This window comes from Rhododendron vialii, chromosome 1a (genome assembly GCF_030253575.1).
Source record: "Rhododendron vialii isolate Sample 1 chromosome 1a, ASM3025357v1".
NCBI classification, from domain to species: domain Eukaryota; kingdom Viridiplantae; phylum Streptophyta; class Magnoliopsida; order Ericales; family Ericaceae; genus Rhododendron; species Rhododendron vialii.
Window position 1 is genome coordinate 15,402,596 of NC_080557.1, and position 25,878 is coordinate 15,428,473.

Below are 25,878 nucleotides of genomic sequence, written 5' to 3' on the forward strand. Positions count from 1 at the left end.
ATGGCTTTTGAACAGGGCTCTATCATTTGCCTATAAATTGAGCCGTCTGCACTTGTATGTGGTGTGGGAAATCAGAAATGTATCTGAGTTTGTATCTGTTTGTATCTGTTTGTATCAGTTTGAGAGAGTGAGTAGAGTGTTCTGTAACTCCTCCTCCTAAATATAATCCGGCTGCCCCCCGTGGACGTACCCGATTTTGGGGAACCACATAAATCCTTTGTCTCTGTGTTTGTGTGTGTGTTTGTGTTCTCGTTTGATCCTTAGTTTCCACAACAAGTTGTATTGATTAGATCAAGTCTACTATATTGAAAAACTTCAAGGAAAATGACCTAGTACTAGATTTTAAGGGCCGAAGCAGCTGCCTACTGCAACTGCAGTACATATCAACTGACACTTCAACATTTTACTACTTTGGTTAGTAGTTGAGTGTTTAACATGTAATAAAATTCAATTCCAATCCTTCAATGCATAGACAAATCCATGCATAAACAATCACAAAGCCGATTTCAGGAAAACATACAAGAGGCAAGGTGGGTGACACTAAACTGCCAAAGCCTGCTGTTGGACATGCCAACCGATGACATCTTTGTATGCCAAGTTGCCCCCAAAAATATCCAAAGCACTACCCACAGTGACATCGACACGCTCCATCCCTGCAGCTTTTATCCTCTCTAAATCAGCCGTCACTGTGACACCACCAGCATAAGTCACCGGAATCTGACAAGCCAACCTCAATGAATCAACAAAATGAAAAATAACCAGCAAGCGTGGATGGCTACATAAACAAGCCTGGTTACTTTCAAGGAGAGGTTCTTTACAAAAATTATAGGTTACTGTGTGCTTCTGCAAACTATAAATTTAAAAAGTATCCAGCTTCATGTCGACCGGGGCCTTTCAACCTATAGCTTGCAGTCAAATATAAGATCCACAAGCTTCTACCCGCAACAGCATACCAAAAGAGGAAAAGGGAACAAACTGTGAAGGAAAAGCAAAAGAAAAAGAACCAAGAAAACCTTCAGCAGTAGTGGTACGGTGGGTAAAAGACTAGATGTAAACAACATACACCTCTTTTGTAGGTAGTAGCTCATGCAAAAATTACATTTGAACCACCATAAGCAGTTTCTTGTGAATAGATATGTGCAGAGAAGATGCAAATTCAATGGACCATGTCATCATCCATGAAAGTTGGGTAATAAAAACGAGATCTCTAGTTTTGTCTTCAATTATTTCCAGTGGGTGTCCCCAAGAAGGTGATAGAGCTTATTATTTCCAGTGGGTGTCCCCAAGAAGGTCATAGAGCTTATTGTCACGGACTTGCTCGATTCTAAGATAACCTTACGGCACCTAGAAACTCGCACTTGCTCTTGTGGTGCTAAGTAAGCCTTTAAGCACAAAAAGTCAGGAAGACGAGAACACTTAGTTTGAGAGAATGGAGAGTGCATTGCTTCAGAGAGAAGTATACAATGGCTTTTGGAATAGTGTGTATGGTACATTGGCCAAGTGAGGCCACCTCCCTTTCATAGGCACCTAAGAGTTCTAGAACATCCTCTTGGTAGACCAAAATTGACTTTAGAGGCACTAGTTCGAAATAATCTAGGCTTTGTGGATATCACGAAACACGATACCCTCGACAAAGCTAATGGAGAAAACGGATTCATGCAGCCGAGCTCAATTGATTAGAACTTAAGAATTGGTTTGGTTTGGAGCAATATAAAGGTGAAACGTACCAAGGGAGCAGTAGGGCTACTTGGCGTTCCCAATAAAAACCACCCAGCAGCTTCTTTTGAAAAATAACATGAATATATAGCTCTTGCTGCTGGTTCTTCTCTCCTCTCTCTCTCTCTCTCCCCTTGCGGGATTTTCTGCTTCTCTACTGGTGCTTCACTGTTGCATCTCAACGCTATGTCCTCTAAATATCTTCAGGTATTTCTCAGCCACCTTTCTGCTCTTCTTTGTTTCAGTCTCTCTGCAGATTACATCACTTGGGTTCTTTCTTATTCTCTGCCATCTCATTTCTGAATTAAGTTCACTCATCTGGTTTGTTGTCTAGTACAAATTGTGCAAAATCTGAGGATGTTAATGACTTATTTGTGTCCATTTGATTTGAGATTTAGTATAGTTCTCCATTACAGTCATCATAATTCATGACTGGAAACCTACCGCTGCATTAATCATGTTCTTGGATAGCTTTCCATAAAGTTTTCTCACTCATCGTAACAATAATACTAGTACTAGTAATCAAGAGTGATGCATGAAGTTTATGTTCAGCCTGCCCTACTTGATGCGATAAACTAGGTAAAACACCGCTGGGAACCCCTTTTCACATGCCACATACTAATTGACAAGGTGGAGGAGTGTAAGAAGTAAAATATGAAGGGCGAATGTCAATTCTCAAAAAAAAAAAAATCCAGAAAGTAGATAACAAAATTAAGAAGTAAAGGTATCTTGATAGCCTCCGAGGAAAATGACATGTAGAAACATAAAGATACGGACAAGATAATGTGTTACATACAGGTGAATGCCTGCCAAGCAGTGTCACAAGCTCTTCATCAATTCCCAGCCTGTACAAATAAATTAGATCACTAAATCAAAATTAAAAAAGGCATAACAGCAGATTACCAAGTTTTCAAAAGGGTCCAATTGCCCAAAGTGATAACTTAAACTATCTCAATAGCATGGTAGTGAAATTGAACTTTCAGTTTTTCGAATAATGATAATTAATTATATGTTTGATAAGTTACTAAACCAAATTATGATGTATTTGGATGACGTAGCTGAACTTGTCTAACACAATTGGAGATTCTAAATAAGTACTCATTTCAATTCTTTTAGAATTAATAGATAGATGTCCTACTTGATCATTTCCATATATCTGTCACGAGAAAAGAGCAGATCACACTTGCCTCATTATTGATCACGTAACAAATCACAATATCCTGACGTGGATTATATGCTCATAGTGTTCCTATCAAAAAATAAACCAAAGGAAAACACTTCCGTTTTCATGACAATGCACCCAAATGTCTTCCTGATGGTATTAGTTACTATTTCATTTACAAGCAACAACACAATAAAAGAGTGGGAGATCTAAATGAAGGCCAAACAATATTAACTTTAATCCGCCTCAACAAAGAGCGGAACTCATGACAGTTTGGACAATAATGAGTTAAAGCGTCGATACAACACAATAAAAGAGTGGGAGAACTGAATGAAGGCCAAACAATATTAACTTTAATCCGCCTCAACAAAGAGCGGAACTCATGACGGTTTGGACAATAATGAGTTAAAGCATCGATGTCCCATCCTACCAGACTAACAATTTTTTCTCTCAAAATGAAGCACCTTGAACAGAAAACATTTTGTGGACAAAAAGACATAACACACATTGCAACAAGAAAGAACAAAAGACAGTTGTACAACTTACTTTTTCCCTTCAACGTCAACACCATGGACAAGAAACTCATCAGCATATGTTGCAAGAAAATCCATTATCTTCTCATCAAGAAATACGTCAGTAAATTTCTGCCACCTGTCGGTGACAATTGCATATTTTCCTTCCTGCATGTCACAATAGTTAGAATAATTAGGAGAGAAGGAAATAGGTAGAGAGAACTTTCACACATTTTTCAGACTGGTCTCCATTCTTTATACTAATATATATGTCTAGTATCTTATTGTCCGCTCCTTTAAAAGCCCCTTTCTTTCACCTGAATTCCTAGCGACAGTTACTGCACCACCATGAATGACCAAGCACAAGACTTCAAAGCAAGGGAAGTCCAACACAAGCTATCCGTGCCACAAATCCATTCCAGTCAATAACGAATTGAGAAAGGGTGGGTTACAAGGTCATGTTCCTAATGGGAACGGAAAAAACATCACTAGAGTCTTAGAAAAATAGAGATTCAACCAAAACATCTGGAGAACAACAGTATACGTTTAGTACTTGCTTGCACTTGAACTTAGGCCATCTCCAATCCGTACTCTTCCTCTTCATCTGATTTGGAAGAAAACTAGGTTAAAAGCTCTATCTGATATGAAGCAATCCAACCATTTCTTTTTTTCCCATCGAATCTTCTTAAAAAGTTTCCGACATTATTCCCACAACCAAATTCCATGAAAGAAAATCATCTCCAAACATTAGTCTTTTATAACTTCGTCAGATATGATCTCATGTTAAAGCATTTACGGATTTGATACGAATTCGATGAAAGGATTGCAGCTGATTTTAACCCCCTTTTCATCAACCTTGAATTTGATGAAGGATTGGAGATGCCTGTAAATTATCGAAAATACTGTAAAGAAACCAAATACAGTCGCCGCCTCTTCCCAAATGAGGGCCAAATCCCAACAGTGCATATTATCTAACACCATAGACTCTCGTACCTTCTTTCTGCAACTAAGATCCAACACGAGCCTCTGCTTTCCAACAACACGGGCAAGTTCTTTAAGCCTCTGAAGTTCCATTTGCCCATTATCGAATACATACTGCAACCAGAAAGAAAAAAGCTCTCAACAAATATATTTGAGTTAGATGGTTTATTCCTTCACACAAATCAAGAAGATGCAGTGTCAGTATAACTGGTTAGCACAAAGTAACATAAATAACAGTTGGTTTGGTCAGGACTGGCCCTGATTTTAGGAATTCTGGTGCTAAAGAGGAGGGGTGCTTGGGTTTTAGGTTGCTTAAGATCTGGAATAATCCATTTACCGAAAGTGTCCATGAAGTCTGATACTCTCTGGATTAAATGGGTTCATATACATACATACATACATATAAATGTATGATATACAGTCCCCTTCTAGTAAGAACCTTAAATGATATACATAAAGCTTGACAGGAACTGTTTATGAAAAATTGTTTGGATCAAGAACTTACCAATATTCGTTTGAGCTTATTTTTTGCAGGCACTCTTAAAACAAGTTTTAAGCAAGTTGAACGGCTCCGATTATTAGCATGGGGCTCCGAACTATGAGGTCCACACCGTAGGAAAGTAAGGATCCCTAACTAGAAGGGGACTGTATGTATGTTATAAGACATCAAAGTCATTGGAGGGTCAGAGTTCCCATTGGACATCTTGGACCATTAGGGAAATTGTTAATCTTAGAGAAGTCGTGCAGCCATGGGTCAAAAAAAGTCATGTGTGATGGGTTGGCTACCTTTCTCGGGATAGATAATTGGCATACTTCAGGTCCTTCGTACACTAAATTGGCTTCAGTTATCCATCAAGGGTCATGGAAATCATGAAGGCCAAAGAATGCTATAACTAAAGGAGTGTTGGCCCCCAATACCTCCCATCCAAACTCTGTTAGATAGGGGTGAGCAAAAATCCGACAGACCCGCCTAACCTAACCAAGCTGGTCTGAGCCAACGCCTCTTGGATGGTTTGAACAGCAGCAGTGGTTGGCTTTGATTAGTGGGCATGTCCCGCAGCAAAACAGGTATTGGGGGGCAGTGTTCTAAAACAAGAAATTAATCGGCGATTAGTTGGCGATTAATTGTTGGCGGGGTCTATCTGATTAGGTCTGACTAACCATTAATCACCGATTACTAATTAATATGGACCGATTAATTGCCCGATTAATCCGATTAATTGCCAGATTAATCCAATTAATAGCTCGAAGGTGGCCGACCGCCCGACTAGCGCCTAGCAACTTTTAGAACATTGTTTGGGGGCCACTGTTCAGTGGTATTCTGCAAGCAGCCACTTTGTGCATATTGCCAAAGGTTGGGTCTGTCTCCAATCCTCCCCCGCCCATACCCCTAATGATTGGGACAACATGGGTTATGTTGTTGTGTGTGTGTGATTAACCCGCATCCGACCAACATATAAGTTATTAGTATGTGCGAATATGGTATGAATATGGTATACGCTACACGTGTCCCACGTATACATTTAAATTTTTTAACCTTAATTATCTCTCTCTCTCTCTCTCTCTCTCTCTCTCTCTCTCTCTCTCTCTCTCTCTCTCTCTCTCTCTCTCTCGGTATGAATACGGTATATGCTACACGTGTCCCACGTATACATTTACATTTTTTAACCCTAATTATCTCTCTCTCTCTCTCTCTCTCTCTCTCTCTCTCTCTCTCTCTCTCTCTCCAACCCATGCTCTTTGTTCTCTCTCAAACCACAAAGACTCCTGGACCCTCTCTATCTTCTTTGTAAACATCCTTCCCTACAACAAAGGAAAGAGGGAGCAATCTCTCAGGCTTTTCGGTGGTAGAGTGAGGAATCTGTGGAGATTTCTCTTCCTATTTGAATGGTTTAAGTTTGACAGGGATTTGGGTTGTTCAAACTAGAAGACAATGAAGATGAAGCAGCGATCATAATGCCGTGTCTAACCCGAAGACCCGACCGTAACCCGTCTGCAATAAGTACTGAAGTAGTGTTCTCAAACGGTTTTTATCCATGCTTATGGTCAAAATCGGTTCTCAAAGGAGATCACCCAACCAGATGGGGTTGAGTTGCCAGTTAGGGTCCAACCCAACCCAACCCGACCCGGCCCGACCCGTGCTCACCACTACAGGTAGATGGACCTTGTCTGTTGTTCCTTGGGCCCTGTCATGTGTTGGGGGATGTGTGTGGATGCAAGGTATGTGCTCTGCCATAGCAAGGTTTAGACACATGAGCATATGTTTTTTTGAGTGCGAGTATTCCCAGTTTGTATGGAGCCGTTGTTGAGCAGAAACAAGATTGTTAGACCTTGTTTTGGGTTGTCAAGAGAAATGGAATGGGTGTGCAATCATATGAAAGGGACCTCTTGCTCTATGAAGGTTGACAAGCTCTCCATGGCACCAGCTATCTACAGGGTTTGGAGGGAGAGGAACAACAGATAGTTCCAGGGTAAATCAGTGCCTGCTTCTGTTTTGTGTTCGTTGATTGCAGAAGAAGTAACCTGCAAATGGTCATGGAGGAATTTGAAGCCAACGGATAGAAATAGACTATTGGCCAGAGATTGGGGACCGAGTCCTAGGATTTTTGGCTCCCTGTAGCTTTTTCTGTGGATAAACAGCTTTGCTTCTTGTTGCAATTGCTTTCTAGCTAAGCCAGGAACAAACTTGGCCTGGTTGCTTGCAAGGGCTTGGGCCTGTGTTTTTGGTTTGTTTGCTTAATGGATAGTTAATTTACCCAAAAAAATGTAAATGGCATCCAACGTCAAAGACTTCTCGGATTAGCACACCGTGCAGGAACAAGCAGCAACGTAATCAAGAATGTAGAAGTGGTCTGAGTTGCAACTAGTCAATTGTTGGATTTATACCGAATTCACCAAAACCAAAAATTTGGGGTGAGCATGAATGTGGATTGAGGGTACAGAGGGGTACAAGCATGACAATTAACAGTATGATTTTTCTGATAATACATCACATAACAGAGCCACAGACTGAAGCACATGGTAAATAGTGCTGAGCCTTTTTTGCAACGATTCCTAAGAAAAGAAAAAAGAACACTGAAACCATACTGATGTGATAATGACATGGCTGGCTCCTTCTTCAATGTAACTCAAAGCATTGTCTGGATTGATCCCACCTCCAACATGAAAACCACCTGGATGTTATCAGTCCTCGCAGTAAGTTCAGCAGAGAATATCTATAAGTTTAAACATAAAACTTTAGGCGGTCGGAAAGACAACATGGGACAGCTATAAAACCTGCCTTTTAGACCACAAGGTTAACCGTCGCTTACCTACGGATCAACTAATACTAGATGTTCAAGGTATATGCCTCAACATACATGTACAAGCACACATACTTCTATACGAGCCTGTATAAATTGCAAATAAGGTGCATTATGGAACTACAAATACACGGTCTGATGATTAAGAAGAGCAGGAGGAAGGGGAAGATGACAGTAAAAAAAACTAAAAGAATTAACTTGAAGGGTGACGATTTTTACTACACCAAAATACAAGCTCATAATTGGGGAACCCCAACAATTAGGAATCTCGGTTACTACCTACCTATGTGCAAAGAATTATCGCTTATAGGACCAGCAGAGGTAATAATTTCTACGAACATTACAATGTTGCACCCTGTACTTATAACAAACTTTTTGATAGATGTTCTATTAATGGAAATTACGAGAATAACCCCGATGCATAGGGTTCTAACTCTCCAGTGTTCAGGTGTGAATGCACAACAAATTATTTCCTAGTACTGAATAAGACAACTTCTTCTGTGCAGCTTTTTTTTGTTCCAACTGCCATGCATAAGTTGGAGAGAATATAAAACAAGATCACAAATTGTGAAGAACAATACATTATGGAAAAAAAGAAAGAGTAACAGTTGTCTACCAGGAAACGCATGCAGTGCATCCATGGCTGCCGATTTGCTTAAAGGATCAGCTCCAATCATGATGACATGACCACCTGTAAGGCCATCTTCTTTGTATATGATTGCATACTCTGCCGCTGACTTATCTGATTCAAAATTGGTTACTGGAGATGTACTACCCTCCTTCAAATCCTGAATGGTAGACCCCACAATTTGCTTAACTTTCCCCTGAAAACAAACTCTGTGTTAATCAGGAAAAGTAAAAACAAACCCTCTTATAAGTACCTTGAGAGTCAAAAATACCATGAAAAATCAAACCTATCAATCAAATAGGTTCGACATGTTTCCATGATCTGGCCAAAACTGTAGGTCCCTGGCACAGATTGTAACATGGAAGCCAACTATAGATCAATACCATTGGATAATCCAAATCCCATTTTGACAGGTGACAAAGATAGAAAAGGTTTTTGTTCTCTCCTTAGCAGTACCCTCAATGCAATGTGTCCAACAAAACATTACAGAAAACATGGGAAACCCACCCAAGCAACAAAGGTTTATCATGCAGAAGTTGTTCTTAAAGTTTAAACCACTACCAGCTAAACAAAGTGTCACAAGTGACACAAGAAATAACCAAATCAGGAGGAGAGATAAAGTAAGTCAGAAAGATCAGTGAAACCCTTGCTTATCAACAAACACAAAGGCTCACTCCATGTAGTGATACATAAATTGCATTGTCTAAGCTGAACTGAAGTATCCAGAGTTGAGGAGAATGTAGTGTAGTATAACTGATTTTGATGAGTGTCAAGCTAAGGTTAAATGCATTGTGCGCTTCGTCAAATACCATGCCACCTCTAAGTGGGATTCGAATGGAAACCCTCAAAATCCATTTTGAAAGCATAAGATTTTGTACAGGTTTCATGCTTCTAAAAATAGTTGAAGCCATTACATGACAATTTAGGTTCACTCAATGAAGCGAATCTAGCAATACATAAGTTTCATATTCTAAGCTCAACTGAAGTATCTAGAGGTGAGGGAATGTCTCATCATAGAACCCGTTTATTTAGAGTGCCAAGCTTTGCTTGAACACATTGTGCTCCATCGAATGCCATGCCACCTCCAAGAGGGAGTCGAGTGGTAACCATCAAAAATCCATTTTAAAACCATGAGATCTGTTGCAAGATTCATGCTTCCAAAAATCAGTTGCAGCCATTACATGACAATTTCACAATGTATTGATTCCTTCCTCAACAAAGGCACAACATCGTGAAAAGCGAATGGACATTGACATGTGTTGCACAGCCTTGGTGACCTGCAACCTTATGTAAAACAAAGCAATCAGCCGGTAATTGCGCATGGCCAACATTCAGCTTGTGAAACTAAAAAGTTATCAAGAGCACTTTCAAACTTTGTTATTTAATATCCTACGTCCGAGGAAAATATTCACCCTGTTTGGTTTGCATTTTTGAAAGTAATTTTTGATGTAATGAGTGGAGAGAGATAGAGAGAAAAAGGTATTGAGAAACGTGTAGAAAGGAAAATTGGATGAGTTGAGTTGTGAACCAAACAAGGTGAATATACCTAGCTTAAATCTACTAAGCTTATTATTAAACAAATAGATAAAATATCTTCAAGAAATGTTCCAAGAAACCTAGAACTTAGTAAATCTTGCTATGATAATTACCCTTGGCTGATTCTTCTCACCCTACTTAAATGGGTTTGCATTTCAATTCTCAATTGAACCCACACTCTTCATGGTCAGAATTCAATGTGATGCAAACAGATATTTATATGTCATGATACATATGGTAAACAAACAAGGGAAAGGCTCATACACAAAGAGATATGAAAACCCAAATCGGTAATGGCAAAAGAAGTCCAACCTTGTGAATGTCAATGCAAGGGCGGAACCGAACTCCAGATCGGATGCACAGTCCACGAGGAGGCCCTATACGAAGCGTACAATAAAATGCATCAACGAGATAGAAACATACATATTCAGGTGTACCAATGAAGGAAACAAAATGGAAGCAGGCATACTCGAGACAGATGAAGGCACAGTCCACATATACTTTTGCCAATTGTTGTTTTTATTGCCATCGTAGATTGTAGAAAATGAACTGAGGCCCAATGAGGAGCTGGTGGCTCGGAGGCTGTGAATCCTCATTCTAACTGAGGCCCAATGATAAAGAATACATCGAGAGAAAGGGCCTGGAAAGTAAAAGCATCATTGCTAAAGGAGTATATCCTAACTAGGTTAGCAGATACACCTTAGCCAATCATGTGATCAACCAAACCCACAAAAACACCAACGAGAGTATTACAAAAAAAAAAAAAAAAAAACCCTTCTCTCAGACTAAATATGAAAAGGGACACCTATATGAAAAGCTTTTCACCTAACATTGGTTAGTGTCATCACATTACTATACTTCAAGTCTCCGAATACCATCCAAACTCCTTTTGAAGTCCTCAATGGAATATTCTTTCAGATTATGTTGCGATTTTACCCAATTTTGCAATTCTTGTTTTCACCAAATCCTCCACTTCTTATATCACTAGAGTAACATCCTGAAAATTTATTTCACTTCTCGCCTTCCAAATTGACTATACAGCTGCATAGAAATTTGTTTTTGAATCTGCTGCTAACCATAAACTCATCAAAAACAAGACCGGCAGACCCAAGTTATGTGACCAAACTTTCCAAGAGAACAAGCAATGAAGGAGAACATGAGTTGTAGTTTCTTCCACCTGGACCACCTCCATGCACATAGGGCATGTACCATTATCATTTCTACCATGAATTGGAATATTTATTCATAAAATGTCACTTCCTGTAGCAATCTTTTAGAAATTTCCACATAAAAAGGACAAGACTTTTTCCAAATCCTGAACAAACTGAGATCCCCTGTATACAATTAGGATTCCCATTTTTCGTACAATGACTTAACTGGGAAAACATTACCCAAGTTCCAATGCCATCTTAGTAAAATCATACCAGAATGCCAAACGGGTATCTAATTTGGTCATTGTGACCATAAAACAATATATTCACTGCAATGCAAACTAATAGCTTTACCCTTTGCACTTCCAATCGTTCTTCTTCTGAATTTAAGCTCTTGATTTGCTCATTGTGACCACAAACTTCACCACCGGAAGTTTTCCGGGTGAGGTCCGAAGGAAATCAAATTTGAGTGGATCGTCACCCAGCAAGTTATCTTCCTTATGTTTCCACTAAACTAGAAGGAGAAGACAAGTTCTTTCACTTAACATGTAGAAAATTTGGAGGGGAAAAAAAAATCCTTAGGGTGTTTTTGTTTAGCAGAAACAAGTTGGCTAAGGCATTAAGTAGAAATCCAAAAACATGAGGGAAACTTCGCAGTTAGAATAATGATCTTGTTCAATTCATAAGCATATATCATCAACAATAATGTGAATTGCGCGCTCAAAGAACCAATGGAAAAAACCAACAGAATGGGAGATAGACGACCACTGAGTGAGGGAAACGAACAGAGAGAGAGAGAGAGAGAGAGAGAGAGAGGTACCTGTTCTAATCGTTGCCGGAGCTTTGTTTAAGATCACGTCGGGGTTCTGATTCTGATCGATTTGACCACACTCTTCTAATTACTCCATTGTTTTTTATTTAGGCTAAATAATTGAGCCAAATTATTAGTTATTGTTTTTTCATAAACAAAAAAAATCGTATTCCGTCAATTTTTTCTAAATTGTTGATTCGGTGGGAGGTTTCTAAAAAGTAAAAATTTACGAGCCAAATCAATATTTTTTGAATATAGAAAAAAACAATCCAAAACATACAGACTTTTTGAATTATTTTTGCCTATTTAAAAAAAATAGTCTGGTTCATAATTTTTACTTTTTCAATTCTTTTTGTCAAGACGAGACAATAATTCCAAATCCGACTCAAAACTAAGAAATGTGTAAAAAATTGAATAAGGACAAAAAAATAATAATTTGGCTTAATTATTTAGCCAAAGTAATTATTGATGTAAATTTATACTGTCTTATACTTTCTTTCTTTCTTTCTTTTTTTAAACTACCTCTAATACTTTCTGACTCATTTTCTGCACACATGGAGGAGTAATTTATGAAACTCACTGAATAATAACGAAAAATAGAGTACTTAATATGAAAAGAGAAGTACAAAAAATCAATTTCTTTTATTTTTTCACCAACGTTATCCTACAATATTTTTAATAAGAGATACATTATGTAACCTCAAAACTTTAAAATTATGTTATTGACGGTGCAGTTCTTGTTCTTTGAGTATTAAACAAATGATGGACACTTTTTTCAATTCGGTGCATTTAACCGATCGATTTTTTTTGGTTACATATACTTTTATTTTTGTTTCCGCGAGATAAATTCAAAAACAAACAAAACTTAAAAAGTGTTGCGGTCACTACGAATAATGATAAGTCAAAAGGTAAATTTTTTTCTCAAATTTTATGACAAGGCAGGTAAAAAAATTGAAATATTCTGACCTAGTTTTTTTAGTAGAAATGAAAACAAGTCGTATTCAAATCACACAAAATTTCCACTTTCTCCCATTTTAAGTGTCGTAAAGTTGCTGGCAAAGTTGTGAATTTGTTTAAATAAATTTAAAAAATCAGACCCGTTGCGATATATGTGCAACAGATGTGCTTCACAAGCTAATCTATTGTCGTTATATCTGGGCTCGTGAAAGTCCAAATATAGCGACAATAGAAAGTGAACGAGCATTTACCAATAATTAATCAAATCGAGCTTGCGACAACAATAGTTACACTGACCAGGATTTTGCCAAATTGCTGATTGCATAAGAAGGTATGGGCGTTGGAGGAGCACTGCATCAGTTCAACACCCATATGTTACATTATTCCTCCCCAAAAAAACGCGGTGAATTACGATAAACCAACGTTATCGAAACTCAAAATTTAACAAATAAATCAAATTTAAACATTTCGAGCAGTGAAATTGGTAGGGTACCAGATTTGATACAGACAAACATGATAATAGATTCTTTTATACATAATCATAAAAACAGTTTTTATATTTCTCACTGAACAACAGTCACAACATTTCCTTCATCTCTCCCTAACACCCCAGCAGCTCCACCGGAGCCCGCCCCCCACTTTAGCAGACGTAATGTTTCGACAAAAGTACAGTATTTTCATTCCACGCACAAGGCTACGGCAAAAAATATAAGACTGTCATGTGACACCTTGAACGTCGGTTGACAAAAAAGGGCCTCACAACAAGAGCTAGATCTCAAACACATCATTTCGAGCCTGATAAGGCTCCTCCAACTCCACCACCTGCTGATCATATACTGAATCACAACTGAAAACGTGTTTAGATGGTCCCCGCCTCACCTTTTTCTTTGCCGGAAGATCTACAATTTCCGAGTCAGGTGCATCACAGAACCCTGGTAAGCCAAGCCGTAAATCTGTATTCTCATCTGGACCTGCCCACGAGAGGGGATTGGCTGCAGCAGACAATGAATATGCTACTTAGTCAAACCGTAGTACTATCAAACTGTTCAAGCACTATGATTAGAGCTAGAAAAAAAATAGTTTTACGGATGAAACTTCTCCAACAGCCTATTTGTTTGAGTGGAGGACTAAACAGTGAAGGTATAATATGTGCAACAGGAAAAGAAAAAAAAAAAAAAAAGAAAAAGGAGAAGATAACACCACATCACATTGCCCATAGTATCATGTTTTGCGGGATTTTATTTCCAAAGGGTATTAAGTCCTTCCTGCAGAACTTCCAACAAAACAATATGTGGTCTCCTTGGATTTTAGTCCAATTCGACACTCAAATCCAGGTAAACAAATAGAGCCTAATACAAGTGCGAGACATTCTTATTTGTTTTGTTAGTGGCGAGCAAAATGCAACCAATTACCAACTGTGTGATTCAACAAACAGCAGAGAAAAAGATTAACTTCCACAGTAGATTAAAAGATTTGCAAAAAAATGATTTTATGGAGATGCTTCCCCCGATTTCGTACAACTTCATCCGTTATTAATGATAAAAATCTCATGATCAAAAGTAAATTGATTGCATTTTCCTAAGTAGTTATGGAGAAATTCGTAGATTTGGAATTATAGCTTGTTGACTGAAACAAAAACAAAATAAAAAAGAACTAAAATTGGTTCTATGTGAAAGCCATGCATGTTGAATAAGCATTAGTGTTCGGCAAGCTAAGCAAAGTGGCCACATGGATGATTTTCAGTTTCTAGTTGCCTAAGGCCCTGAACAAATCAAATTATAAGTATACTTTTCTCTTGAATATTTACACATTGTACCAGGCTTATACATACCATCAGAAGGTGTGATACGAGCGGGAGTGGGACGCTTCCTCACATAGTTTTCTTGCAAAGGTCTTGGAATTTGGAATGAAAATTGTGAAATGGACACTCCAGCCTCCACGTACTCTGGATGTTCCAGCAAGTACCTGGACAAATCAAAAGCATCAATATAAAGCGAAAAGAAAATAAAGGGAAACTACCATTTTGACGCCATAACCTAGCCTCAAGTTATCTTCTTTTAGAAAAAAGTCAAGAGCAAGAGAATAACAGAAATTCTGAATGATCAAGCAACAGATGACAATATACTTTTGAATCTCGACCATAGAGCGCAGTCTCTTGCCTGAAGGTGCAACATAATACCTGAAAACATAAGAGGTAGAAAATCACAACTGAGAAGACAAAAAAACCTAATGCTACCTTTGGAAGCTTAATCAAGTTATATGGGCAGAACAACTTGGAGCTAAGGATAAGAAAAAGGTAGAGCCTAATGTACCCATAAAGAATGGGATAAGAGCAAATTTATCAATATTCAACATAAGCCACTACTATTCCAGTATGTATTTCTGTTTGAGGAGTAACTAATATCCCAGTGTATACATTTTTTAGGAATAGGATAGAAAAAGTGCAAGGCCAATCGAAGTAGTCAACATCGTTAAACCAAAAACCATCCTCGTCAACTAATAATAGAGTAAATCTTCTGCAGAGAGAGAGAGAGAGAGAGAAAGAGAGAGAGATAATTCTTCACACAAGCAGAAATGAAATGAGAATGGAGTGACACAAGTCACACAATCATGATGAAACATTACAGTAGCAAATGCTGAATCTTTCAATAAAAAATTGTGGCTAAAGAGCAGTGAGCACTATCAGAAGTTTTGTTACTCAACCTGTTTGCAAGGAGTATCATGTATATTACCAGGAAAACCCAATATGAACATTCATCTATGGTAAGGGTTCCCCATCATCCTCAGGCATCTTCCATTAAGAAAACTTTTTCAGAATGGGAAACAAACAGTGAGGCTATCACCTAACACCAACCAACAGAATTTCCTTTTTCTTATGAAGAAACCTTAAAAACACCTATCTCAGCAGAAAATAAATATTAAAAAAGAAGTTGAATTATAGCAGCAAATGCACAAAATACCAGAGACAAAAGAAACCTCAAAAGTGATTTTCTTAAATGGCTAAAACTAAACTACGTTTCTCATTTATGTCAATGCATGGCCCGTAACTCTCATCTTAAGCATCCATAATATCTACTTGACTCATGCACAACAATTCCTTCGATCCTAACCAAGGTCCTCGGAAAATGTCACATTTGATTGGATCATCACAAAGATAATTCGCAGCAGCTCCATCCAACTCCCGGCTAGCAGCTCTACTTCCTGCTTTTTCTCATTCCCCTGGGGAGCCCTCTTCTTTGAAGACCCTCACCACTCTTTTGGCATCAGCCAGGGGAAGTTATGATCTCCATGATCAACATAATTGAAAATTTAACTTTCAGTGTGTGCACTCGATATTTAGAAGGATTGGAAGACGTTTTGATCACCTCTTCAAAGTGATGTTTTCTTTCAAGACAAAATTGAAATGCAAAAACCAAATAAACAAAGATCAGCTGCGGGTAACTTACTTAATTGGAATTCCTATGCTACATGTAAACAACGAAACAAACAGATAAGGATACATACACATCCGCAAACCTAGTGCTTCCTTCACCTCTGATCCTTAGAAGCCGCTGCCACCCAGGAGGAGGCTGAGCAATGTTAGGCTTATCAATTGCCCACAGCCTGCTGCCATCTTGACAAATGTCAGGTTGATCTTCACATGATATTTCAGGCCGCCACTCACGAGCTGTTTCACACACAAAAGGTTTCTCCAAAAGGTGTTCCCGTATTTCCTCATACTTTTCTTTTGTCGGTATCAATCTCCATTTAAAGCACTCAGCACATTGGACGGTGAAAGCCCCAACCGACGGCAACACTTTGGAAGAGTGAAAGGGGATTGACTTTTTGGGGAAAGAAAGGGGTTGGACCTCTTCACCTGTGGTTGTACCATTGGCAGCAGGATCATAAACCACCAATTGCTTTTGAGCATCTTCTTCACCTGATTGATTAACTTCATCCTCTGCTGCACTATGGTTTTCTTCCTCTTGAGGGGAAACCTCATCTATAGGTTGCTGACAAGACTTATTCGGGTGATCTGGGAGAGTAGAACCATTGCAGCCATTTTCGTCCTTTTTTACTTTCAATTTAAAGGTAAGTTTTATAGGGCGCGACTGCATCTGGATTCTGGATATATCTAAATCACCTGGCATACAGCAACCAATGAGCAAAGTATATGTCATTTAAACTATAACCCAACCAGAGTTACCCATGACGCATGTAAATTAAAGGAACAGCTATATAAGCATATTCTACAATTAAAGTTCCCCCAAAATCTAATGAAACAATGACTACACATAAAACCCGGTCCTTGAACACACATCAAACCCGGTCCTTGAACAACATCAAAACCCAGTGAAAGAGTTGGCAAGCCCTTGCTAGAAGTGAAGAGGTGGTTTGAAAAGGTTACGTCAGACATTTGTGGTGTGACAAATAGTTGAACAGAGAACACAATAAGCTAGTTAATGCCAACAAAAGGAAGAAGTCTACATCAAAGTCAACCTAAAGGGCAAGGAAGTACAAAAAAGTAACCTAAAAACCACCACAGATTAAAATGGTAAGATTGGGCAAAGAAAAATGTAAGGATTGGTGTCATGCTGAAAATATGGAGAAAAAACACTGACAAAGCAGAGAACAGCAGAAAGGTGTATTGGATAACTGGCATAGCAGGCATTCCCACATTTTCAAACCTTCACTAGCATTTTTCCTATTGATTTGTTGCAGCAATTACTATTTCGTTTTCAATTTTATCAATAGGAGTTCTTGTAAAAGTTTACATGTTCTATGCATATATGTGCATTATAATGTAGCACAAAGAAGCAAGATCCTAAGAAATGGTTTGAGCTGCTTGCTACTTGACCGCTTCTGGAGGGAGACAGAAAACTATAAAAGTACAAAGGAGAAAAGCAGGGTGTAAAGCAGTAATTTTTTACTCAAGCTATTATCAAAGAGAAATGATTTTCACACTCCCCTTTTATCCATTGGCACTCCCTTTTTTTTGTCTTTTATTCATGTGAAATTACTAAATTACCCTTGCCCCTTGAATCACTTTTATGAAGGGCAATTTGATACTTTCACGTGAAAAAAAAAAAAAAAAAGGAGTGCCAATGGATAAAATGGGAGTGTTAAATCATTTCCCTCCATCATACTTTTTGTTGTATAAGCTGCTTTGCAATGTTGTTTGTATGAAGGGGTTTTCCCTCATGACTTTGTTCTCTTTTAGTAAAATGCTCAGTTACCGACAAAACAAAACTACAATATTGTCACCAACACCCCACTTTTGTTTGTATTCTTATTTTTCTGGGTGGGGGTAGGCGATCCAAAGGCATGAACATAAAGTTCAAAGTGTTTTTCAAGTGAAAAGGAGAAAACAAGTAACATCAACCAAAAGTGGAATATAATAGCTACTCCAAAACGGACATATTGTTTCCCATGTGCATAGCAAGTAGAGTTTGATTCTATAGCTAGTCTACTTAATGCTTGAAGCATGGTAGTAAACTCGTCACAAGTTGCTTATGAGAAATTTCAGCAAACTTCGATATGGTACAAAGCATAAAACTGTTGATTGACCACCAAACCTCTTAGAAAACCCTTTGACCGCAAACCGATTAGGACAACGCAGTTTCAATAATGATATAATACCCAAAACATACAAAATCAGCTTGTTGGACAACCCACCGTCCTTCCCTGGATCCACTCTAGCACCCAGAGTCTCCACTACTGAACTTAATGGTGGTTGAATAAACACAGTGACGGTGTTCAGGACTTTGGACACAAAAACAAAAGTTACTCTCCAAGATTTACATGACACATATACTATTTTGAAAAAACCACTTCGTGCATATATTGCCAAAGGTTAGGTCTGCCTCCAATCCTCCCCCGCCCATACCCCCAATGATTGGGGACAAGATGGGTTCTGTTGTTGTATATATTTATATTATTTTGGAAAAATTGGCACCTTTTTATCATCATGACATGTAAGTCTCGTCTTTTTACCTTTTTCCACTAATTATTTGGTAAATGCTTTTTCTCAATTCTTGGTCCTTCGAATTCAACTAAACTTCAGGGCCCAACTACATCTTCTCATTCCTATAACAAAATTGTGATACAATATGAGTAATCAGTCATGTTAATATCCTGCAAACAGCTCCTTTGAAAAAAAAAGGCAATCTACAATTGAAAAAAGAAAATCCCATCTTATGCATATAACGAGCTTGACAGATTCTTTGCTCTAGCTGCACCAGGCACAAATACTCTATCCATATTTCGCAACTGTAGATATATGTAAAATGAAAATCGGTTCTCACACAAGTCACATATAACAAAAATACAATACTTGTCATCGGCCACGCATGTATTTACAAGAATACATAGTAACTTACGTATTTCAGCGGGATACGGCTTCAGAGACTTATCTTCACTCAATGATTTGACTAGCATACATGGATCAATATTCTGCAAATGAAAAAACTCAACATATGAACCAATGTAGATATCCAGAAAAATCAACAAATGCATGCACCAAACCGAGCACTAAGAAACACAGAAACAGACATCACAACCAGAAGCATAACAAAAGTAAATCAACGGGCACGGGAGAGGTGACCGTCTGCATTCAAAATAGACATGATAAAAACTGAAATCTATAGAACTACGTCAATGATTATGGATGAGTTATACGACCAAAGATGCTCGACAACATCGACAAATACTTGATCAAATAAACACGTCATCTTATACATAGAACAATCGCAAATGAATCAGCTATGGATCCAACAAGGGTCATGAATGGCACAAAGGCCGGCACTGGATAGAAGTGACCCCCCCCCCCCCCCCCACCCTGAAAAAATGGTACTAATGCAGCTGCCTTAAATTGATCCATTCCCGGTGTGCGGATCGGACATTCCAATACTCTTTCAAGGAGTGATTAAACATGTCATATTTAAGCATAAACAAACATCAAACAGAAGCAAAGAGAGAGAGAGAGAGAGAGAGAGAGAGAGAGAGAGAGAGTAAGGGTACCTGCTCCATTTTGAGCTGGTTCTGATCCCGTAGAAATTGGATTTATGCGGGGAAGATGACAAAAAAAGACCCAATGATTTGACCATTGTCAGAAATGGATATAAATGATGGTTGAGTGTTCTGTCTATCTATATCGTAGTTATCGATTTCGAAAACACGAACAATAAATGGATGTCAACAAGTTTATCCAATGTGTGCATACAAGGAGTCCGCACCCCTACAAACTTCAAGACCGGCTCTAATGGCACATCCAAAATTGAAACATTGGATTCATCTATGCATGAATCCTCCAATATATTTATCAGAAGGCCCAACCGCACACATTCAATGAGTCAATTTTGATGATCGGATTCGCTCACATAATCGCATTGCAGAGCTAGTTGGCAATGTTCTAAAAGTCGCTAGGTGCTAGCCAAGCGGTCGGCCACCTTCGAGCTTCAAGGCCTAGTAATCGGCAACTAATTGGCACATAGCAATTAGTTGGATCTAGTCGATAGGCTCCGCCAGAGATTAATCACCGATTAATTCCAATTTTTAGAACACTGCTTGTTGAGTACAAAAGTCACGTAAACAATCAATCAAATACCAAAAAATATCTAATCGAAGCACATTTATACAGAATCAAAATGAGTTTGACAAACTGGATCACAACTTGAAGAGCATTTTTATTTTTCAATCTAAGATATTATTTGGTATCCTAGTGACTTGATTGTTCACGCGACTTGATTTTTTGCGCGACTGTTGTACTCAGTGAGCTCTGCAATGTGAATGAATCTGACCATCGAAATTAACCCGAAATGAGGACGAAACTGCCGGACTGCGCGGGTGCAGTCCAGCTCCAAAACGGCAGACAAGCCGTGTTCAATCATTAATACCAGAGTGAAGCCAGAGGAAAACCCTAGAAATGCACAAATCTGAATACACAACATTCAAATCAACCAAGAAACATAAAACTTGACAAATCATTCAATCCAACGCCATTCATGAACAAATCTATCACATCTCATAGCCTAACCAAACACACATTGACGCAACACGATAGAACCGTTACTATCCACAAATCCTTGTACATAAATAAGATACATACATACATATATATGTATATATATCAGGAGAGAGAGATTACGAGGATGAGAGATCTGAGCGGATGATTTCTGCGAATGAAAACGGTGAACAATTATCAGAAACTGCGTTGATCATCTGTATTGCGAAGGATTTCACCAATATTTTTCGAATTGATTCATGTATTCAACGTTGCAGTGGCTTGATCTCCTCGATAAGAGAGAAGAATAGAGGAGAGAGAAGCGAAGGCGATAAAACATCGGAGATATTACGATGAACTTCCATAATGTATTTTTATTTACATGTTGGACCCTTGTAATTTGAGAAATTACATATTTCTCAATCTTTGAGTCTGTTCCCCTTGTAATTCTTCCGTTAATCATTTCTTTTGACTTATTGAGAAGCCACAGATTTTCCAAATCATCTATCTAGTCTAGTATTGCTAAATTTTTTGATTTATACAATCCCAATTTATTGTGGATTCAATATGGATAGTAAACCATCTAAAGATGTAATTGAATATAGATAGATTGATTAATATTAAGGTGTTTTTCTTTTGTTTTACATATGGTTGACATGCGTTTGTGGTGTGGATGGTTGGCAGCGGTTGAAAGGTGATGGTGGTGATAGTTGAGAGATGGCCGACCGTGGTTGAATGGTGGTGTAATCATGGTGACAAAGCGATAAGAGTAATTATAGAAGCAAGAGGTGCATGGTGCAATGGCTTGGTGGGTGGAAATGTGGAAGTGGAGGAGGAATGGCAGCGACTGCATGGAGGGGTGGTAGTAGTGGCAACGGTGGTTAATAGGGACTAAGCAAAAAAAAATGAAAACCCTACAAAGCAGAATTAGAGTTTACCTTGTCTCTCGTGACATGATCCCTACGCTATGATGATTGTATTCCGAATTGAAGTCGACTAGACCCCTTTTGTCTTGATCACAAATTCAAGAATGGACTCTTCGTGATCGCTACTCTCTCTCTCTCTCTCTCTCTCTCTCTCTCTCTCTCTCTGTGATAGTGACATATATATATATATATATATATATATATATATATATATAGAGAGAGAGAGAGAGAGAGAGAGAGAGAGAGGCTATGATTGGGATGTAAGAATAAATATGGACCGGGCTTCTGATGAAAGTAGAGAACCCTAATTTGACCAGATTATATTTCCTATTTTCAAAAATTAAAATTCATACTTCTACGGAGTTATAATTGTACTCTTGTCCTTATCTCAATTTATATTTTGAACTCCATATTTGTTAAATACTTGTGTAATCTCCCTACGTTAAGATTGCAAATACGCATTGATTATTTTAAATTACCAACAAATATATTTAATCAACATCCATAAAATCTTTTGAGCCTATCTGCTTAACTTATTCCATATGCCTGATACAAATATTCACTTGCAGGGTTCAACATAATTGAAACTTATAAGCTTATACTCAAAAGGGCATCATCAATCCCATTCAAGATGTAATGTTGTGACCCAACTCACCACGACAACCATAAAGAGTATCTTACTCTTTAATGAATCAAAGATAACAACACTAAATACACATATCGGTTAATTATCTTTTTGGGTGAAGAACGTACCTAATACCCATGGGGTGCTTATTGTCTTATGTGAGCACAAAGACAATTACACCAAGATGGTCTTTTTAAGACACACAAAGTGTATTAGCACAACGAATTAGAACTTGTATCAATCCTCGTAGTTAAGACAAACCTACAAAATGTTGTGCTGCGGTCCTACGTTTGTCCAGTTTCATCTAAGACTTTGAACGAAAACTTAAATTCCACACCGATGATTCAATCTTCTGTGTAAGTCGAGTTCTACACATTAGATCATCTACTATTTTCAATAAGAGTCACACATCCACAACACAGAGTTCTATCCTGCAAACATTGCCCACCAATCATGCTCATCAAAAAAGGAATTCTTGTTAATAAATAAGCAAAAAATAGCAATATATTACATAAAAGCACGACTTTTAGTATAAATTCCTAACAGTGGTGGTAGTGGTGCCATTGATAGGATAGTTGTTGTGGTGATGGTGAAGTAGTTGTGGTCGTGGTGGTGGAGTGTTTATTTCTGCTACTGGTGGCGACAATGACAGAGTAGTGGTGATGGTGATGGATTGATGGTGATGATGGTGTTAGTAGGGGCGATGCAGTCAGTGGGACTCAGGAATTTGACATAGTGAGGGCACCAATTTTCTTTGTAATGCCGTAATATATGAGTTACGGTTAAGCACATTCATACCAAAATAATTTTAGCATTCATGGTAATGTAATAATTTTAAAGTATATATGTATTTTAATAACAAGCTACTTGGGCAAACTTGAACACATCGACTATATACGTTAAAACAAAATTATCACATGTTTATCATCTATTTTTCTATTATTAACTCTACAAGTACAAGTTTCGAGGACAAAAAATGTACAAATACAATGTGCGGGTTCATATTGAGTACTACACAAATAATTGAAGACGTTTGGGAGTGGGGAAAACCTTAGTTGTGAAAGAGTTCTAGTGGATTTTGAAAAAAAAAAAAAATTTAAAAAACTTAGGGGAGTGAGAATTGAACTCACACCCTTTCTTCCTTAAAGTTTGTTACTTACCACTGCACCAAACTTTAACTTCTTGCACATGTTTGCACACACACACACACACACACATATAGAGGAATTTTCAAGTGAGGGATCCTTCATTTTGTTAAAATGAGGGACTTTCATTTCTCGATCAAATTTTGAAAATCCGAACCGTTCAATGTGTGCAGAACGTAATTTTAAGGGTCCCCGCGAGAAATCAGCAAAAAAAAATGACCGAGAAGGGCGTCATCTGACCAGTTTTTTTTGAACCGTTCAATGAAAACTGCTCGGATGAAGCCCTTCCCAGTCATTTTTTTTTTGCTGATTTCTCACAATGGACCCTTAAAATCGCGTTATTATCACTTTGAGCGGCTCGGATTATCGAAATTCAATCTGAAAGGGAAGTCCCGCATTTTAATAAAATGACGGATCCCTCACCGGAACCTAACTCTCTCTATATATATATATATAGACACACACAAAAATCGAAATTTTTTTTTAAAAGACATGGGGGCACGTGACTTCACGTGCCCCAATGTGGGTTCGGCCTTTGATGCAGTAGTGATAGCGTAGATGGAGTTGGTAGTGGAGGGTAGTGGTGGGGAGAAAGTTAGGTGATATACAAGTACTGATAGAATCAGTAAAAATTAAGCAGGCACCAATAAATTCAGTCATAACTGAGCAGGCACTAATCTACTTAATTTTTATTGGCAATTTTTATAGATTTTTTAGCCTATACTTTTACAAAAATGCTACAAGAACATACCTAAATGCACATATAACATGTACATATGGATCTTGGACTTGTATCGGTCTCACAAAAATAATCTGAGCTCTCATTTTGTTCATAAACTCTTCTCACGAAAGAAGGGTATATATTATACCTGTCAATTTTGGGGGGCAAAACCTGAAGTTCCAAAATTTTTAGGACGAGTTAAAAGTATAACCTTGAAAACACCTTCTCGAGTCTAGCAGCCCAAACTTCTCTTTTCACAAAAGATGTTCCCAAAGAGTTCTTTAGTTCGCACAGTAACTTTATCGATGAGGGTTTTCGAACACCAATCGAACGTACTGTTGGAGTCACACAAACAACCCAACCAAGGGGGTAATGGAAAAAATTATGGGGTTAGTCCTACGGGCCCTTGAGCAGGGCCGGTCCTGAGTTGAGACAGATTAGGCAGCAGACTACCGTTCCGCGTTCTTTTTTAACCTTCTTTTTTAAAAAGAAGGCAATTTCAAATATAATGAAAATAAAAAAAATTTTAATTTTTTTATACCGTTTAAAAGATCTCAATGAGATCTATCAAACAAGATCCATATTGGTAAAAAAATTATTTGCGTAAACACATGATTTTTGAACTTAAAATTTCCATCATTTTCTAAAAATTATTTTTTTTAGAAACTGAAACACCCTTAAGCCCCAAATTTTGGATCAGAACTAGGGCCTTCGATAGATAAAACCAGATATGTAATATATATTTAATCTAGCGCTTATGTAATAAATAAGCTAGCTAGCCTAGTGAAAAAACTTAATTTTGTTATCCAATAGGTACATAGTTCAAGTCTTAAAGGGCTTCCTTTTTTCTTCCTCACATGAATATTTTTTTTCCTCTCATAAGTTTGTCTTAAGCCCCTAGAATCTCAGGGCTGGCCCTGCTTGTGAGCAAACACAGCGGCATGCAAATATACCCCATCTCACCATTCATCTCAGCAATCAATGGTCCGGAAGAGTTTTTTAAAATCCAGACCGTCCAAACACTTTTGGACGGTGAAATTGCGCGCTGTTGAGTTTTGTTCACGGCAGCCTCCCGGTTCCCTTGTTTTCAAGGAAAGGGATGGTATAGAAATCAAACGGCTCGGGCAAAGGACAAGATTATTTCATAAAAATACAAACATCCAGTGCCAGTTTGGGAGAGATTATGTTTCATACGTCCAACACCTAGGTCAAAGAAATGTTAGTAGTGAAGCCCAAATACAATTGCAAGTAAAATGTCCAGTATTTGAAAGATTTCAAGAGCTGGTGTCCAATACTTGTAACCACCACGGCGCACCTCCCCTGCTTTTATAGATGTCCACAATTAGGGAACCAACCTAGGCTTAGATCTCCATAACCCCTCAAAAATTTAAATTTTCGACCGCTAACATCAGTACCGCTCAGAGTTCAGACCTCCACTCCGCTCATGGATTACTCACTTCGTAGTCTCGTAGATATCCAGAGCCCAGATTCCAGACTCTCACTTGGTAGATATCCACAATCTGGAAATAAAACAACGCTTCGAATTGGTCTTGAGGCCTCCACTCAACTCAAGGATTGCTATCCTAGGGTTAACAAAACTGAGAAAAGTCTTCTCTCACAACGTATGCATCAAATCAACACCTACTAAGGATTATCCCAAAAAACACAACAGCAGAGAAGGGCAACCACGCATAACCGGGTCATGCTCAGCTCAGAAGAAACTT

At 38.2% G+C, this 25,878-nt stretch overlaps 2 protein-coding genes across 3 annotated transcripts; both read right to left on the reverse strand.

Annotated features, from left to right (window-relative positions):
• Nucleotides 1-264: 264 nt before the first annotated feature.
• On the reverse strand, nt 265-11,949 carry LOC131306427 (1-(5-phosphoribosyl)-5-[(5-phosphoribosylamino)methylideneamino] imidazole-4-carboxamide isomerase, chloroplastic-like). Of its 2 annotated transcripts, none has more exons than XM_058332655.1 (9): nt 11,809-11,949; nt 10,307-10,477; nt 10,150-10,214; nt 8,290-8,497; nt 7,459-7,544; nt 4,384-4,485; nt 3,425-3,558; nt 2,513-2,582; nt 265-717 (listed from the first exon to the last, which is right to left on the reverse strand). In XM_058332655.1, the coding sequence occupies exons 2-9, from the start codon at nt 10,431-10,433 to the stop codon at nt 541-543; spliced, it is 969 nt and encodes a 322-aa protein (XP_058188638.1). In that variant the 5' UTR covers nt 10,434-10,477; nt 11,809-11,949; the 3' UTR covers nt 265-540. The 2 variants fall into 2 exon arrangements, with proteins under 2 accessions (XP_058188638.1, XP_058188640.1); XM_058332657.1 differs by having other exon boundaries at nt 2,513-2,561; nt 11,809-11,948.
• A 1,321-nt stretch (nt 11,950-13,270) lies between these two features.
• LOC131306437 (methyl-CpG-binding domain-containing protein 2-like) lies at nt 13,271-21,079 on the reverse strand. Its single transcript, XM_058332667.1, has 6 exons — nt 20,882-21,079; nt 19,116-19,188; nt 16,261-16,879; nt 14,882-14,935; nt 14,588-14,721; nt 13,271-13,748 (listed from the first exon to the last, which is right to left on the reverse strand). Exons 2-6 carry the CDS (start codon nt 19,171-19,173, stop codon nt 13,525-13,527), a joined length of 1,089 nt encoding a protein of 362 aa, XP_058188650.1. The 5' UTR covers nt 19,174-19,188; nt 20,882-21,079; the 3' UTR covers nt 13,271-13,524.
• Nucleotides 21,080-25,878: the final 4,799 nt, after the last annotated feature.